The sequence below is a fragment of the Gadus chalcogrammus genome, chromosome 20 (assembly GCF_026213295.1).
Source record: "Gadus chalcogrammus isolate NIFS_2021 chromosome 20, NIFS_Gcha_1.0, whole genome shotgun sequence".
Taxonomy (NCBI): Eukaryota; Metazoa; Chordata; class Actinopteri; order Gadiformes; family Gadidae; genus Gadus; species Gadus chalcogrammus.
Genome location: NC_079431.1, coordinates 14,891,938 through 14,909,220, shown reverse-complemented (window position 1 = coordinate 14,909,220; position 17,283 = coordinate 14,891,938). Strand labels below are relative to the sequence as shown.

Genomic DNA, 17,283 nt, shown 5'->3' with positions numbered 1-17,283 from the left:
AAAAACGTAGCTCAGGGCGGTGAGGTTCTCCTGAGCTTGTTTGCTGAAGTTTAATGTCAGTAATGAGCCGTCGCTCTGCGTCCTGATAAATGAATGAGTGAACGGTGACAGGCGGGAGTATGAATGAGTTGCAGCAAATTATTTTTTCTGCGGTAATTGGGTTCTGATGGTTGTTCCCGTGGCTCGACAGGTTACAGTAGTGTGCGAGGGAGTCAACATGCTGACAAGAAACATTACCCCCTTTTGCTCTTTCTGTGTCATTTTTCTCTGAGGTTAATTAAAACCAAGGAAACCTGTTGAGCCTTTGAATGGCAGCGTGCAGATTGATGCGAGATTAGAGGAGGGGATAACGACAATTCCCAAATTATGTCTGCTAATTGAAACGGTATACAGGCCAGCTTGCCTTGGCTCTTCTTCCCTTCCCCGGCCGGCTCTGCCCTGCACTCCCTGCCTCCTCGCCTCAAGCTTTCCGCTGAGCGTCTGACTCCTTTTGTAAGAGTCGGTCAGTGTCTCCATGTCATCCTCCCACAAAGGCCTCCAGGGGCCCCCCCGGCCCCTCCTAATGAGCATCCATCCAATCAGCACTTGGCATAGCAAAACATTTTCTACTCTCATGGAAAGTGCGGCCAACATGCGAGGTTTCTCGAGACACGCAAGCTCCATTCTTTTACCGCCGCATGTTTACGTGATCTAACACGCAATCTGCCGGGGTCGCGCAGGTCGCGGTGTGGCGTGCGCCGACTTATACACGAGGCGATGCTCCGGAGCCCGGCTCGCAGTTAAGAGGACCCCTGGCATGGGTTTTTGTTTTTTTAGCTTCCTGCTAAATTATTATATTGTGTTCTGTTTCCTAAAGAGTATTTTTTAGCGGCTCAGACTTTGATGCTTTGAATGTCGTCCGCCTCTATTTATATAAAGCATCATTTTTTGATAGAAATATTAATGAATGCCGTATTCGATGATTGTATACATGCTGGCGCTTTGGTGCCAGGCCAATGTGTTTGTGTTGCTAAGCTAGCTGGATGAAGTAGTTCATAATGGTGATGGCACGGTCTGCCATTTCCAGCGTATATGCTAATGAATGATGTGGCAAAGAAACTATGCATGCTGTATGGAAGAAAAACAAAGTCACTAATGTATAGTAGCCTAATGAAGTACACGCAATTTGTATTCTGTATTCTGTATCATGCTTGTAACTGATGCCTAATAAATAGCAACATTGGAATAGGCACCAGCCATTGTGACAAGCATTTTCTGTACAAAAAGGTTTAAAAACATGCTTGGGTTTCCGCTTCAAATCATGATTTCCGACTTACGATGCATTGCTCCACGACAAATGCTTTGAGACATGTGTTGCATATCGAAATAACATCGGATAACTGCAAAAAATATAAAAAAATCCATAAATCCTGTGTACTTTTCCCAGTATTTTAATTTGAACAATGTCATATTTAGCGGTGGGTATAATGTGCCGTTGTTGGTGCAGATGAGCCTGGCGGGCTATAATCACCATTAGGTTTCCACCCAGAGCTCTGGTGAGGATTAGTGAGCAGGGGCACAGGAAGCCGGGTGGGTGGGTTTACTTGTGATCTATTTATAGAAACAAACACTTTCCATTATCCCCTCCATCTCTTCCTTCGCTCATACATAAATTCACCACTTAAAGCTACTGGCTGCTCGCACAGAAGAGGCATTGTCTCTTTGCTGGGTTCAGCTCTGCCCATCCCAGTAGATTTATGTATGAACGCCACCATAGATTAACCAGGGCTTTAAAGCAAGCCGTTTAAGATAAGATAAGGGGGAACTAATTAATAGCAGATGGGAAATTTGGGGTTTCAACTCTGTTGTATGAAAGTGTATTTATTATATAACCGTTCGTTCCGATCAAGTAATTTGATTGGACAAGAGGCAGCGTTGATAGCGTATAACGGCACTTGGACTTTTAACTACGCATCTATCACTACGCTGTACAAGTGATCTCATAACTGTTAATACGATTTACCATGGTTATCCTTCTTCGATTGGAACAAACTTTGCACCAAAGAGACAAACATATCTCCACAAACACCAATTGCGCTAAATTATGAATGGCATTCAGGAGAGGGCAAAGGGGAGGAAAGAAGAAGCAGCAGCTCTGTGGCAACGTCCTGTCTGCACAAGCTGCTCACTCACCGGGATCACACGCCGCCAAAGGGAAAGCACTTATTTCATCCTTCGCACAACAAATGGAGATCTACAGATAAATGAACATGTAGCTTGTAGAACTGTTGTATAAAAGCGATATCCTGCTCCATGTTGTGATCTTATACTAAACAACGACACCGCTGTGATGATGAACCAGAGCCATGCTGATATTCGGTCAACATCCCTCCCTCTCATGTGATAATGCACAATTAAAGTAATATAGCCATTTAAGATGAAATTTCATGCATGTCACAGCAGGTAGGTGTTGGGCATCTTGCACTGTCGGGATCAAACCCAGAACCTTTGGTCTGGCAGTCCTGACATCCACACCCCTAGAGACCATCCTACACCCCAAGTTGGTTGACTTTACCTGCTAAGCCGAGGTCGTCATGCAAGATCTGCCCATTGATGCTACAAGCTTAGCATCACACCCAGAGGATCAGGATCAGGACATCTAATGAAGCAAAAGCCCTGTGGTGAGATGAGACTGACAATGGGTACGGGATTACACCTGCTGCTGGTGTTGTGTATTAACCGCTAGTCTGCTGTCCTGATAGCCCGCTGTCTCTCTGCGTTGCTTTGGGTTTGCTTTAGTTGCTGCTCTGAATGCACTGAACGTGTTACCGTCCATCTGTGTCCACCAGAGTAGGCTTTCTTTAGCTTCACGAGGCCAACGTTGAGAGCTAGTCAGGCAAAAATGGATCAGCTTTTGGTTGGCAAAATTTTGCCAATTAATTAAAAAAAATTGGCTTGATGGTTGGATGTGTAACCACTTACTATATCATATGGTTCGTTGGTCAAAAACACTGCAACTTGTTGTTTCCAAACATTTCCAAATCATGTCCAAACTTCCCAGCGTTCTCCAGCAAAGGCCATGGTTAGGCTGTACTGTTCAACAGGCCTCTGATGATTTGGACAGTCAGATTTATTGTCATTACTTGGAGGTTATTCATGTTCTCCCTTTGGTTTAACCTGGTGGGGCCAGAGGGCGGTTCAAAGCAGTGGTTTACGCCCGGTTTAGCATCTCAAGCTACAGCGCCTGCATGGTTTTTGGGCTCTATTAATAAATAAACCGTTCCTTTTGGTGCACAGTGTGACTGGATGGGGGGACTAGGAAAGTAGGAGTTTCCTTAGCAGCGCGTTGATGGACTGCGACTGCTCAGACAGAGGGAGGGATGAGGACAGGGTGGGCAAAGGCTTATTGCCAGCCAAGCAACAACAAACAAACAAAACGTTCTGTGCTTGTTTGAGCCTGTGGTTTGTTAGGGTGCACGGAAGCAAACTTTGGTTATTTGGCTGTAATTGCAATTAGAGGTGGTTAATTGGAGGTCGATCCGATGATATGAAGCTCTGTGTGTGTGTGTCTGTGTGTGTGTGTGTGTGTGTGTGTGTGTGTGTGTGTGTTCTCCCATGTAGTTAAGCTCACCTCTCACGACGACCTTCTGTTGTGGGCTCTCTCTCATCTCTCTGTCACCAGAGTACATTAGAGCTTTCACCTGCTCTTAATTCCCATTGCGACCCCAGCAGTGTTGGAAGCTAGATCTGCCTTTCGTCCGGAAAACGACCGCAAACATCATCCGTTACCCAGCTCATATGCAGAGTATGCTAGGGGAGCCTAGTTAATATTATAACTAGCCCGTATGCCATCAGGTGCAAAAAAAAAACGAGGCAAGACAGTATTTTATTAATCGCAGTACTACTTGGTAGTCAATTATAAAGTATTGAACAAAGGAATATACTATTAATACCAATTCCTTGCTTTTGAATTGTTGGCAGTAACTTGATTATAGCTAGCTACTGAGAACATACGTAAAATGTCCCAACTTTGACTTGGCCTATGTTGCTCTGAAACGATGGAATGATTTCAACTGAGTGTAATGATGGAGAATAAGAATGCCTTTTAGGCATCTTAATCTTTTTTAATGTGCACTTTGGTGTGTGTGCAAGCGTAGGCTACTTGTATCATGTGTGGAATAGTCCCTCAAAACATTGTTGATGATCATTCTCATGTTCTTTGTTGTTACTAGGCAAAGTGATACAATGTGGTTTTTGATTTTCTTTCGTTTTTATGATCATTGTTTATACTGGGGAAAGAATTGTACCGCTACATTGTGTTCTAGCGGTGGTTTAATGAAATCGGATACGAGATGTATCTGCTTTCTTGACACACACACACACACACACACACACACACACACACACACACACACACACACACACACACACACACACACACACACACACACACACACACACACACACACACACACACACACACACACACACACACACTCTCAGTCAGTCAGATGATACGTGGCTAATTACCGGTTTAAGCTCTCCAGCATCCTCTCTCAGGCTCGGTATTAGAAACCAAATCTTATAATTAACCCATCGCCTCGCATGGAGCCAGCCGCGGTGGCCGTGTCAAGAGCCCTGTGCTGACACTCCTATCTTCCCAGAACTACCCCTCTGCTACCCCCTACCACCATACCCCTCCACCCAGCTCCAAGTGCGTTCCTAAATAGCCCTGTTTTTAGGGAAAGTTGAGCCTCCTAATGCACCTCTTCATGGGAGCTAGCCCACCATCCATCTCTGTTAATGGAGAGAGAGCTGACCTTGTGGCTTCTTCCTCTTCCTCCTCCTCCCTTTGTTCTCCTTGGCACCATTACACTCCTCTAAGGACCCTCCTCGTCTCCTCTCTGGTGTCCTAATCTCAATGCAATGTACAATGAAATGAACTCTATGTACATTGTTCTTAGCGTATGGAAGAGAGAGAAGGACATGTTACGAGCACGGGACGGTTGATAGCAATTATAACCGATACCGGTGTACATCACCCATGGAGTACATCAATCCTGATTAATTATTGCTTAGCAGGTAGTTCATAGTTGTGGTCCCATTTAGCTCCTCATGGCAGAGCATGGCGTTGATACCACCAGGGTTAGGGGTTCGTTTCTGCGGCCACGCTGCTATGAATTTCTTGTGTGTCATATATTATTAATATAAAGCTACTTATTTCATGTTCATTTTTTGGTAATTTGTCTGCCTATGTTCATCTTTTCTTCTGAGAAATATGTGTAGAGGCGAGTAGATATTAAAGTAAATATATGCTCTTATATAGCGGTTTAATCCTGTCTGAGTTGTTTGGCTTCCAGTCTCGCTGTCTGTTGAATGCAGATGATACAAATCTATTATTTAGAGGATTCATTATCATATTATTATGAACCCAACCTCTGGTTATTAACGGGGTCTCTTTGCTCGGCCTTGCTGCGCGCACAGTCTGTTCAAGGCTTTCCATGTAAACAAGGCCCTCTGTGAAAAGGATCCAAATGGCAGCGTTGACGTAGGAGGAGGGCTGTGATGATAATAACAGAACGATTCTCTGTGCATCAGATGGCCAGGTAATCCTAGTGCAAACTACTGCTAATGCCGAGGAGACTGGGCATTACCACGCATAATCCCCTGACCGCTGGTTTACATGCCACTGGTGTTGCAGTTTGTCAGACTTTGTCTCACTCACTTTCTCTTCCTCTCGTCTTCTTTGTCTGTCTCACTCCACTTGTTCTTTCTTCTTGCTATCTCTTTGCCCCTTCTGTCTTGCTCTCTGCATCTGTCTCTTTCTGTGTCTCTGTCTCGTCGCCCCTTTGTTTTTCTTTTGATGAAAAGAGGGACACATGGCGTGGCGTGGCATTAGCATCGAAGCTAACGTGTCAGTGCCAACGGTTAATAGTGTTCTTTTGCGTTGAAACTAATGTGTGTGTCTAACATGTGTGTCTTAACAGTTACCCAGTGAGTATAGCGAGCTGCAGATGGACTGTGTGTACCCAAGCTCTGTTCAGAAACACTCTGTTAGGAGTCGGAGCTTAGAACCGCCAAATTACTTTATGATTTGATTTAATCTTCCCATGAAGGGGGTATTTCAAGCCTAGTTCTTATGTATTGGATAAAGTTCAGTTCGTATTTCTAGTAAAATGCCTTCTGACAAGTGTTTGATATTGAATAGAGTGTCAATGTGCTCGATCAGACAAGGTTCACCATCAGCAATAAGGATTAACAGCAAACGCTGGCTTGAAGTGCTTTGAAGTTGAAGATAATCATTTGAATATTGCCAGGGCCTAACGCTATCTCTGTGCTGCTGGAATTGACGGTATGCCAGGCCTATCCATCATGTCCTGTTTGATCAGAGATCTTCTTTATCTGGAGCTCCTCAGGGCTTCATGACAAGAGGGCTCTTGTGAACAGTCAACCCATGTTGAATAATTTAATAGGTTTCCATCGCTCCTCAAATGTTTTCCTCCACCTGCGAGCACAACACGTGTGCAATCAGGACCTGATTGTTCTTTTTAACATACTGCTTGTATACTTATATGAGGAAGTATAGCTCCCTCTCAGGTGTGTGTGTGTGTGTGTGTGTGTGTGTGTGTGTGTGTGTGTGTGTGTGTGTGTGTGTGTGTGTGTGTGTGTGTGTGTGTGTGTGTGTGTGTGTGTGTGTGTGTGTGTGTGTGTGGCAATGCACACCTAATAAGCGTAGGCGTATTAGGTGTGTGAGCCCAAAAGAGAGCCCAAAAGTGTTTGTATAGACATAGAATAGACGCATTCAGATTGTGCGTGTTGGTGTGTGTGTGATCATGTCCGCCTGGCTTTTTTAAACAAGCAGAGAGCCCCCATCCCCCCATCCCACCCCCCCCAGCACTCCCTTACACCCAGAGCCAGGAGCTGAGCCAAGAGCAGCCGTACGCTAAACATTCCCCACGCCCAGCCAGAGAGAGCCAGCCCTGGGAAGGTACTGCATTGACGTCAGAGGGAGCCACATGTAAGAAATACCTCCCTAATTACCCAGAATGTGCTGGCTTATTGTGCAAGAAAAAAAAAAGTTCCCCGTTTGCCTTCACTGCACAAAAGTCAGCTCTTTGTTATGATCCGTCGTCTGGCTACCTGCGGGATTTCGCCTCTCCTTCAACTCTCTGCTTTCACCGCTTTTTCTCCTTTCCTCATTTACTCCCTCGTGCCTTCATCTTCTTTCCATTGCTTCCTCTCCTTTCTTTCCATGGTACTTTTGTACCGACTGAAAAAAAGTGTAAAGAAGATTGTTTTCACACAAGAAATAGCAGGCATGCACTTGCACACCCGCACACATGTATGCATGCACACTCACTCGAGTGTGCTACAACTCGCACGCACACTTACTCGCACGCACACCCGTATAAATACACAAACGCACACACAGCCTTACTCCTGAGTTTGTATACATTCTTCAGGAGGGCTTCCTTGTTTACAGAGGCTGGCTGGCGTGTTTGGATTCTTTCTGCTGACCTGCTGGTCCTAGTTTTGCTGTCCTAGCTAATAGCTACCCTATCCTCGCTCTGTCTTATAGCGCTGTGCTACTCTCTTTTAGCACCTTGCTATAGAACTGCCCTTGTAACATTCTCATAGCTCTGTCCAAGCTAGTGCTGTTTAGGCTACTCTGACATAGCTCTGTCCTTGCTAGTGCTGTCTACTCTATAGCACTCTCTGTCCTAACTAGCACTGTGCAATCTGCTCTCTCCAAGCTCTGCCCAACAGCACTTTGTCTCCTCATACTAGATATGTTTTGCTAGCTACACTTATAGCACTGTGCTATCAAAATCTGCATGGTATGAATAACTATGAAAATGGGTCCACTATTTAGTTAATTTAGCTGCACTACTATTTAGCAAAGTAAGGAAACTTTAACTCAGTCCAATGTCCGTGTGTGTGTGTGTGTGTGTTTGTGTGTTTTAATTTTGTAAAAGTTAAATAATATAGGGCAAACACAGAATTTTGTGTGTTTGTTGGTTGGATAGTTTGTGTGTATGTCGGAGGGTTATGGGTGCGTGGGTGTGTGTGTGGGGGGCTGGGTGAGTGGGGTACTAAACGTGTTGGAAAGGGGATTTTAGAGGAAAGACAGGGATTTGCAGGGGCTCCAGTATCAGATGGAGGAATGCCTTTGAGGCAACATTTCACCCCCCCCCCCCTCCCCATGCCTTTTTTAAGCCGAGTGGGGTGGAGGCTGTGAGAGGATGAAGAGATGAAGAAGAAGGATGAAGGAATAGCCGCCATAACTCATCACAGAATGTGTGTGAATTTGAATGATTGAAGGTTATTTAGGATCCTGAAACCACAATGCACGATTGTACGATAAAATCTGATAGACTGTTGATGTTGTTTCTAGGTTGAGAAGTTGACATGTCTTGATCCTTTTCTTGTCGTTTTCTCAATTGCTTTGGTTTGATTGTCATTTTAGGAGTCATTTCTGGCAGAGAGAAAGGCAGATAGACAATAGGAGAGAGAGACACACGTACGTTGTAGGATATTGGGTTGAGGTCAATCCTGTGTTGGTCTCAGCCTGCCTTAGTCTTTTACCTCTCTCCCTACCTCAATAGTCTCTATACTTCCCTCCCCATCTCACTCTGTGCTCTCTATCTCTCCATCTCTATCTCTCACCCTCACCCTCTCTCCTGGAAACCATCAAAACCATATTTATTACCACACACAGTATCTTTAATTAACTTTTTTCTACATAAATAACCCCTGCTAGTATTACTCTGGTTGGTTGAGGACACCCACAGGAAGTGTGCTGAGTGACCAATAAACATGGCCGCCGCGTCAACATGGTGGTTTGAGCCGATCCGAGATGAGTAAGCTCAGGAGGAGAGAGGTAAAACAACCAGGGTGTGTTTTAAAGAGACATGTCCCCCGTCTTGGATTGCCTGCTGTGGAGGAGGTGAATGCATTGTTCAGTAGATCTGAAAGCTGGGCTCTGTAAAATGCCCTCGTGTTTAGAATCTGGTTTAACTCTCATTCCACAACTTAAAATGGATAAAGGCGCACTATTTATTTATTTGTTTCCCCGAGTCTATCTTACTTATGAGTTGTGGTCGGGTCGCTCGTTCCACACCAATCAGGGGCAAAGAGCTGGAACAACCAATTATTTACGGCACGGAAAAAAGCGTGTGCACCTACCATGTATTGGCTTAGCTTCCCAAATGGCAGCGAGGCGCCTTAATTATAGCACTGGATTGAACCCTGACTCAGAAATGCAGCGAGAAAGACCTCCGTTTATTTTGGAGGTGACAGACGTCTGACACACAGATGTTCTGCTCTGTGATCTATGTACGAGGACGTTCCTCTGAGGAATGCGGCAACCCGTAGTCCTGATCTGCCATTTGAACGCAAGCACGCACGCACACACACACTCTGTGTTTTACTTGTGGGGACGTTGTTCAGATGCATGCACTTAGTGTATTTCTAGACCTGATCTGCCATGTGATAACCATATGCGCGATGGTTTGTAAAACCTCATGGGGACCGGGTCCGAGAGACAAAGGGGCCCTTCTCTCCACCCAATGACCCCTCTGCTCCACTCTGGGTTTCCGTGTCTAGGACTGCAAAGATGCTTGAATGCAGAAACACTTGCTCACTCCCACACACACTCTCACAGACTCACTCACTGACTCACTCACTCTCTCGCTCACTATCACAGACTCACTCTCTCTCTCTCTCTCGTAGACACTCACTCCTTCTCAGGTATCAGTGTGATCTCTTGTGTCTCCCTGTGGACCTCTCCCCTGAAGCCAGCCTTCTGCCACTACACATGGCTGCCCACCCCACATAAAGACCATCACTAACCCTAACCCAGTGTTTCCCCTACCATTGTTCAGGCCTGGCGGGCCGCCAGGCCAACGAGCGCCCCCGCCAGGCCAAAAAAAAAGAAAAAATTAAAAAAATAATAATAATGCGGTGTCGCGCGTGCGCAGATTATGCCCCATCATAACGGACAATCTGACAGCATTAAGTTATATCATCATTAGCATGGCACTGTCACACTAAATTTGTACCGGCTGACAAATTTGTACCGGGCGCGTCATCAATACGTAATCCATTCCAAACCTGCCCGGCAACAGATGATCAGATGATTAGAACCTTTCGAATGACGTGAAAGGTTCACGAACATTCGCAAACCTTCTATCTAGCGATCCGTTATCTGTATTGTGCTATTTCGTCCTTGACCTGCTTTAAACACTCAGTTTACTTGCTAAATTTGATTAAACAATGAAATACAATACAAATATAAAGTAAAAACAAGTGTTATCTAGCGATCCGTTTTCTGTATTATGTTATTTCGTCTTTGGCAACATGAGCGCAAATGTTTTTTGAAACCCGCTTAAAACACTCAGTTTACTAGCTAAATTTGATTAAAAAATGAAATACAATACAAATATAAAGTAAAAACAAGTGTTATCTAGCGATCCGTTAACTGTACTATGTTATTTCGTCTTTGGCAAAATGAGCGCGAATGTTTTTGGAAACCTGCCCGGCAACGGACGACGCGATCATCTGTTGCAGGCAGGTTTGGAATGGATTACATATGGATGACGCGCCCGGTACAAATTTGGCAGCCGGTACAAATTTAGTGTGACAGCACCACCAAAAATGGTATTGTAAATAAAATTAGTTTATTGTTAATAACGTGTTTATTGAATCATTATCAACTTGTGATGGCTAAGCAAGTGTTTTACATGGAAATAACCAACAAATACTCTAGCATCCCGTGAAAAATGTTTAAAAAAATCACACCATCAGCTCTTACCACCAGGCCTAAAAAAAATTCTAGGGGAAACACTGCCCTAACCCCCTCATAAAGACTAACTATCACTAACCCTAACCCCCCCATAAAGACCATCACTAACCCTAACCCCCTCATAAAGACTATCACTAACCATAACCCCCTCATAAAGACTAACTATCACTAACCCTAACCCCCCCATAAAGACCATCACTAACCCTAACCCCCTCATAAAGACTAACTATCACTAACCCTAACCCCCCCATAAAGACTATCACCAACCCTAACCCCCTCATAAAGACTAACTATCACTAACCCTAACCCCCTCATAAAGACCATCACTAACCCCTCATAAAGACTAGCTATCACTAACCCTAACTCCCTTCGTAAAGACTCACTATCAGCAACCGTAACCTCCTCACAAAGACCATCACTAACCCTAACCCCCTCATAAAGACCATCACTAACCCCTCATAAAGACTAGCTATCACTAACCCTAACTCTCTCGTAAAGACTCACTATCAGCAAAGGTAACCCCCCTCATAAAGACCATCACTAACCCTAACCCCCTCAGAAAGACTATCACTAACCCTAACCCCCTCATAAAGACTAAATATCACTAACCCTAATCCCCTCATAAAGACTATCACTAACCCTAACCCCCTCAGAAAGACAAACACTAACCCATATCCCTCATAAAGACTATCACTAACCCATATCCCACATAAAGACTATCACTTACCCTAACCCCACATAAAGACTAACCGTCACTTACCCTAACCCCCTCATATAGACTAACCATCACTTACCCTAACCCCCTCATAAAGACTAACTATCACTACCCCTTAACCCTTGTAACGATCGCACATACATACACTGTTTCTGGTACCCTCATAAAGGTACCATCACACATGCACGTCTGTGTGGCGCTGTTGGCCTTCCCATCTCAGGATGCCCACAGGAAGTGCTGGGTAACCAGTAAACATGGCCGCAGCATAAACACAGTGGTTTAGGGGAAGCTGTGCCGACCAGTTCTGGTGAGGTTCACAACACACTCGGTTTCTGTTTGCAGCAGCCTTAGATGATCGAGAGACGGAGAACTTTAAGGCCTCTGTCAGCCTTCCAGGCTTCAACCTCTTCAACCTCTTCCAGTTATTAAAAAAAAATATATATTATATATATATATATATTATTATATATATATATATATATATATTTTTTTTTTTGTATTTTGTTTTTCGTTTTGGGTAGCTTGTGTTCAGTCCTCTATCAAAGTTTTCATTGTAGTTAAAAACGTTCAAAATAAATGGATTACGTTGTCGTTGTAGCTTGCAGGTTGTTTGACTTCATGGCCAAACCCAGAGACAATTTAACACCATCTACCCCAAAAGGGAATTTCTTTTAAGTGATTGCTTTAATTATACAACCTAGGGTTTATTCAGTTATTCATATTAGGTCATTTAGGCGTTGATACGTCTCATTATGTTTGACAACTGATTCAGAAACAGAGCTGAAGCAGGAACGTTCTCAGAATGTATTATTTAAATTTTAGATTTTGTGATGGAGCCAATGTCTGCGACTCTGCGGCATGCTTTCTATCCGGAGTGCAACAATTAGTTTGGAAGTGAAGTGTGTGTGTGCGGGTCTTTATGTCTGTTGTGTAGCTGTGTCCATCTGTGTTGTGAACCAGTTTTGGCCGGTCCAGCTGCTGTGTGTCACCTGGTTAGCAGGGCCAGTGGCAGGTTCACCCTGAATCTCAGACTAACTCCCCCCCGTCCCCCCCCATCCCTGGAGCAGACGGCCGGTGCTTGGGGGGAGGGAATGGGGGGCGAGAGGCGGGGCAGACAGGATGGTGCAGTTGGCAGTCAGCGCTGACAGCTCCACTAGGGCTGGTGGTTGGGGAAGAGGCATCAGGTCAGGCATACTGCTCCTTCCTCCGCCTCCTTCTCCTCCTCCTCCCTTATTCTCCTCCTCCTCCCCCCTTCCTCCCTCCCTCCCTCCCTCCTTCTCCCTCCACTGCTCAGAGCGGTGAGGTGGAGGTGAGGGCACCCTGAGGTGAGGGCACCCTGGTGTGACCATCCTGGCCCCCTGCGTGCGTGCGTGCGTGCGTGCGTGCGTGCGTGCGTGCGTGCGTGCGTGCGTGCGTGCGTGCGTTGAAGTGTATGGGTTTGATGCACGTGTGGTTTGCATGGTACAAACCACACATGGTGTGCACGTCGATCGGGGTTGTGTATGTGTGTGTTAAATGTGTTGTGCATGCATTGCTTGGGACAGTGTGTGTATTGTGTAGGACAAGTGCACCAGAGCAGGTTAACTCTCTTTTGCCTCAGGCACATGGATGTGAGGATGTCACCAGACGGGGGAGGTGGGAGGTGGGAGGGGGGGGGGGGGAGCAGTCCTCTGGGTAGCCCAGGTGTCGGTCTGGTGTCTACTGAAGCAGCCTCAGCAGCTTCCTGTATCCAGCGCCATGGCAACTTGTCCCGGCGCCAGGAACACGGTTGGTTTGGCGAGCACCTGCTTCCTATCGCCATGAGGAGCGGGGTGCGGTGGGGGGGGACGGGACACGTATGTCCAGACACACGCTAGTCCTGGAGGGTAGGACTCGCCACATATGTTGAACAGCCATCTCTATCTCTCTCTGCAGTCTCTCTCTCTCTACAGTCTCTCTCTCGCTCCGTCTCTCTCTCTCTCTCCACAGTCTATTCACCACCCTCTACCTCTCTGTCTCTGTAGCTCACTAGACTCTTGGCAGGTCTCTCAAATCTCCTTTTTTTCCTTGTGTGGGATATGAGGTAATTCTTCTATCTAGCACTGGAACAGCAGATGGTATTGTACCGGAGCACCGTAATAGAGCGTGGCTGCGTTGTGGTCGGTCTGCTACTGTGCTCAGCAGTGGTCCAGGGCAGAGCGGCTAAAGTGGATGGATGAGAGCCTTGATGTAATTCTGTGCTTAGTGGATGGACACGGGTGTGCGCGCGCAAATCCATGCACACACACTCAAACATAACATTTTGCCTCCCAGACAGGGTCAATTAGACCAGTGTGTCTGGTGGACAAATACTCAAGAGTCTCTGAAGCAATTGTTATCCGTCGTGAAAGCCTATCCATGTCCCTTTATATATAGAGAGAGACAGATAAAGAGGAAGATGTGGAACTGAAGTCTTAGTCTAGACGTGGGTTAGCTTTCCTCTCAACCTTGTTTGTTGTGCATAAAGTAACAAATGATATTGTGTTCTATGTGTGATCAAAGGTATGAGGACCGTGATATCAGTTTTTGGTTTGCGGCAGACAACACTATGACGACAATGGTCTGAATGAGCTTTATTAGGTGTTTACCTTTTCATTAAGGCACTTAGCAGAAGCTTTTACCCAAAGGCTGCCTGGACAGAGTGCTGCGTAGTCATAGGAATCACAAATGCAAGGTCAGATGTATTAAACAATCCCAATGGGCCTCTATTACAACGTTTCAGAAATCAAGTGAACCCTGTATATGACATATTCAGAACATAATAACCCAATATTTTTTGGGCATATATTGGGTCCTTCATTGAGCAATGCTTGACGTAGTATACTGAAGGGTGTAACTATAAAACGGTTTGTTGTAATCCCAGCATGGTAACGGAAAACATGCGTGCCAGCCTCGCGCCTTGCTCGCTGGCGTTATTTGTTTATGCTGGTTACCATGTAACCAACGTAAACATGGCAGCATCCGTCCCGCACGATTTCTCGATATACGGGAAGACCCGAGAGAGAGCCCACGGCCGCTTTTTCCTCGGCAGGGTTCAAAGATCAGTCATCTGCCCAGTCCCCTGAAAAAAAAGACATCAACCAAACGCCGGCACCAGCTGCTTTCCCATGGCGACCAAATTCTGTAGACACACACGTTAGCGCACGCTACTTCCTCAAAGGGCCTTCACAAAAACAGAAGCCACTGACTGCCTGTCTGTGTCTGTGACGGTCTGCCTGCCTGCCTGCAAGTCTGTCCGTCTGCTGCCATCATAGTGTTGGGGTTAGGTTGTGTGACAAATGCAAAAGGTCCTGGGTTTCATCCCCGAAGTCTTAGTGTATGAGATGCCCCTCAACTGCTACCTGCTCCTTAGTGTCCTGCATCTGAATTGACTGAGTCACCTTGGTAAAAGGCGTCTGCCAAATGACTTAAGTACTTATGTAAGGTGTGTGTTTGTGTGTGCGTGTGCGTGTGTGTGTTCACCTATTCCCCAGCCAATCATGATGGATGTTTATCTGCAAGGCTGAGTAGACCATAGGACTGCAGATTACAGCTGAACAACTATTTTATTTTCCATTTTGTTTATTAAGTGGTTTGCTCTTTGCATTTGGTAAGCCTGTTTACTGTGAATGAAACGGAGACAATGGGATTTCTTCGATGGATTGTGAGTAAATATGTTGTTTCTGATGACCGGCTAAGTATTTGTTTTCATCTGATGCGAGTGTGTGTGAAAGATATATATATATATATATATGAATGATTAATTTAGCCCCGCATCATTTATTAATCATTGAGACAGTATGCTGTGGCTCAAAATAGAAGCAGGCAACACACACACACACACACACACACACACACACACACACACACACACACACACACACACACACACACACACACACACACACACACACACACACACACACACACACACACACACACACACACTGTAGACGTGATTGTCATGTGCAAGTACTTAACCGAGCACATGGTCTTAAAAAAACCTCTCTTTCTCATTCACCCCTCTCCTTCCATCTCTGCCTCCCCCCCTAGGCGATGGTCAGATGCTAGTATTGGATGGAATATATTCTCCAAAGCCTTTATTTGTTGCTTTTTGTGTATATTTTGTGGCTTGAAAGCCCGAGGGATGTTTCAGTAGCAGGTGGGGAATGGAACCCGGTCCCCACTACAAGGCATATAGTCAACATGGTTTGAGCGCCAGGGGATACCCAGGAGGTATTTATATGCGATGCTGATCCCAGTTGTACCCTCTGTCTAGACGACACGAGTCTGAAGAAAGCAATGCCTCCTTTTTACTCGGGAAACAGTAAATCAGCTACTGTGTTTTGCTATTTAGATGAACATGCATCTTTGAGAGATATTTCTTGGGTTTGTAAAGAGACTGTTGTTTTGTCAAAGGTATTGATTGTAATAATTGTGTGTGTGTGTGTGTGTGTGTGTGTGTGTGTGTGTGTGTGTGTGTGTGTGTGTGTGTGTGTGTGTGTGTGTGTGTGTGTGTGTGTGTGTGTGTGTGTGTGTGTGTGTGTGTGTGTGTGTGTGTGTGTGTGGCTATATATAGCCTGCTATCGCATGCTTCTTTATTCAGTTACTGTATTCCCACTCCCACTCTAATGATCATGTATTACGCATTCACATGCACTCATTGCATCTGTTGAGTTATGGATGGCTCTTCTACCCAGGGAACCAGAGACCTCGCTCCACACCTGGGCTCATTATGAGCTCTATAGTTGCTGGGTGGAAGATGAAGGTTGTTGTGATGGTTGTTTTCATGGTTTGTTCTCTGGTTTGATGTCTCACCTATAGTCTCTCTCTCTCGCTCTCTCTCTCTCCAGGCTGTCTAACCCACACCGAGCAGCCTCTGGAGCTGCTGAAGGCATCCACCATGAACCACTTCCAGACTGGTAGGTTGTGTGTGTGTGTGTGTGTGTGTGTGTCTTTTTTTTTGTGTGTGTAGGGTTGCAACATACTTCTACATACTGTAGAAAAGCTTCCTAGTTGACTGCTTCCGTAAGTCCTGCAAATAGGGCATGTTGGACAACAGGTGTGACGGGTGCATAACTTGCTATCTCGTCGCAGATTAAAAATATATTTGTTCTCTTCAGAAGAATTTTTTATTTATTTTTTAAACGTAGCACTTGTAGCGTTCTGCTTGTTGGAGTTTTTTGCTGTACTCACTTTGTAAGTCTCTTTGGATTAAAGGCTCATCAAAATAGATGTAATGTAAATGTAATGTAATACTGGTTTTCAGCTGTTGTTGATGGTTTGCGGTGTGGCTGCGTGGATGGGGTGGTGACATGTATTCCAGCTGACATCTGGAATGGGTAACGTCACTCTGGCTGAACTGGTGCTTACTGGTGTCGCTGGGATTACTGGCCCGGCCTGCTGACTTGCCGTTTGGTGCTCTGACCTAGGAATACTGTACACTTGTTTACGTACGTATGTGTGTGTTATTTGTATGCGTGTGATTTCGGAGGGGTGTGTTTTCCTTTTGGCTTTTAGTGTGTGCGGGTTTTCGTAGTGTTTTGCTCCCATGTGTGTTGCGTATGATGGCGTGATCTTGTAATGACTCCGTGAGCCCGTAATCACCTCCCCAAAGCTGTAGTGTCACACTATGGTTTTAGCATAGGCCATGATGCATTCATCTCCGACGCGCTCCGGGTCAGGTTGAAGAGTGTGAGTGTTTGTGCTCGTGAAGACCGAGAGAGAGGGTGAGAGAGGGACAGAGAGAGAGGGATGTGTCAATCGAGCTTCGCCCTCTCTCTCTCTC

At 45.5% G+C, this 17,283-nt stretch overlaps 1 protein-coding gene across 3 annotated transcripts in view; it reads left to right on the top strand.

Annotated features, from left to right (window-relative positions):
* Positions 1-17,283, top strand: part of hdac4 (histone deacetylase 4) — a 102,818-nt gene that overhangs the window by 13,331 nt on the left and 72,204 nt on the right. For all 3 annotated transcript variants that reach the window (XM_056580357.1, XM_056580356.1, XM_056580354.1), the window contains exon 2: positions 16,349-16,417. In XM_056580357.1, coding sequence (XP_056436332.1) covers positions 16,349-16,417 — 69 coding nt within the window. The remainder of the gene's footprint in view (positions 1-16,348; positions 16,418-17,283) is intronic.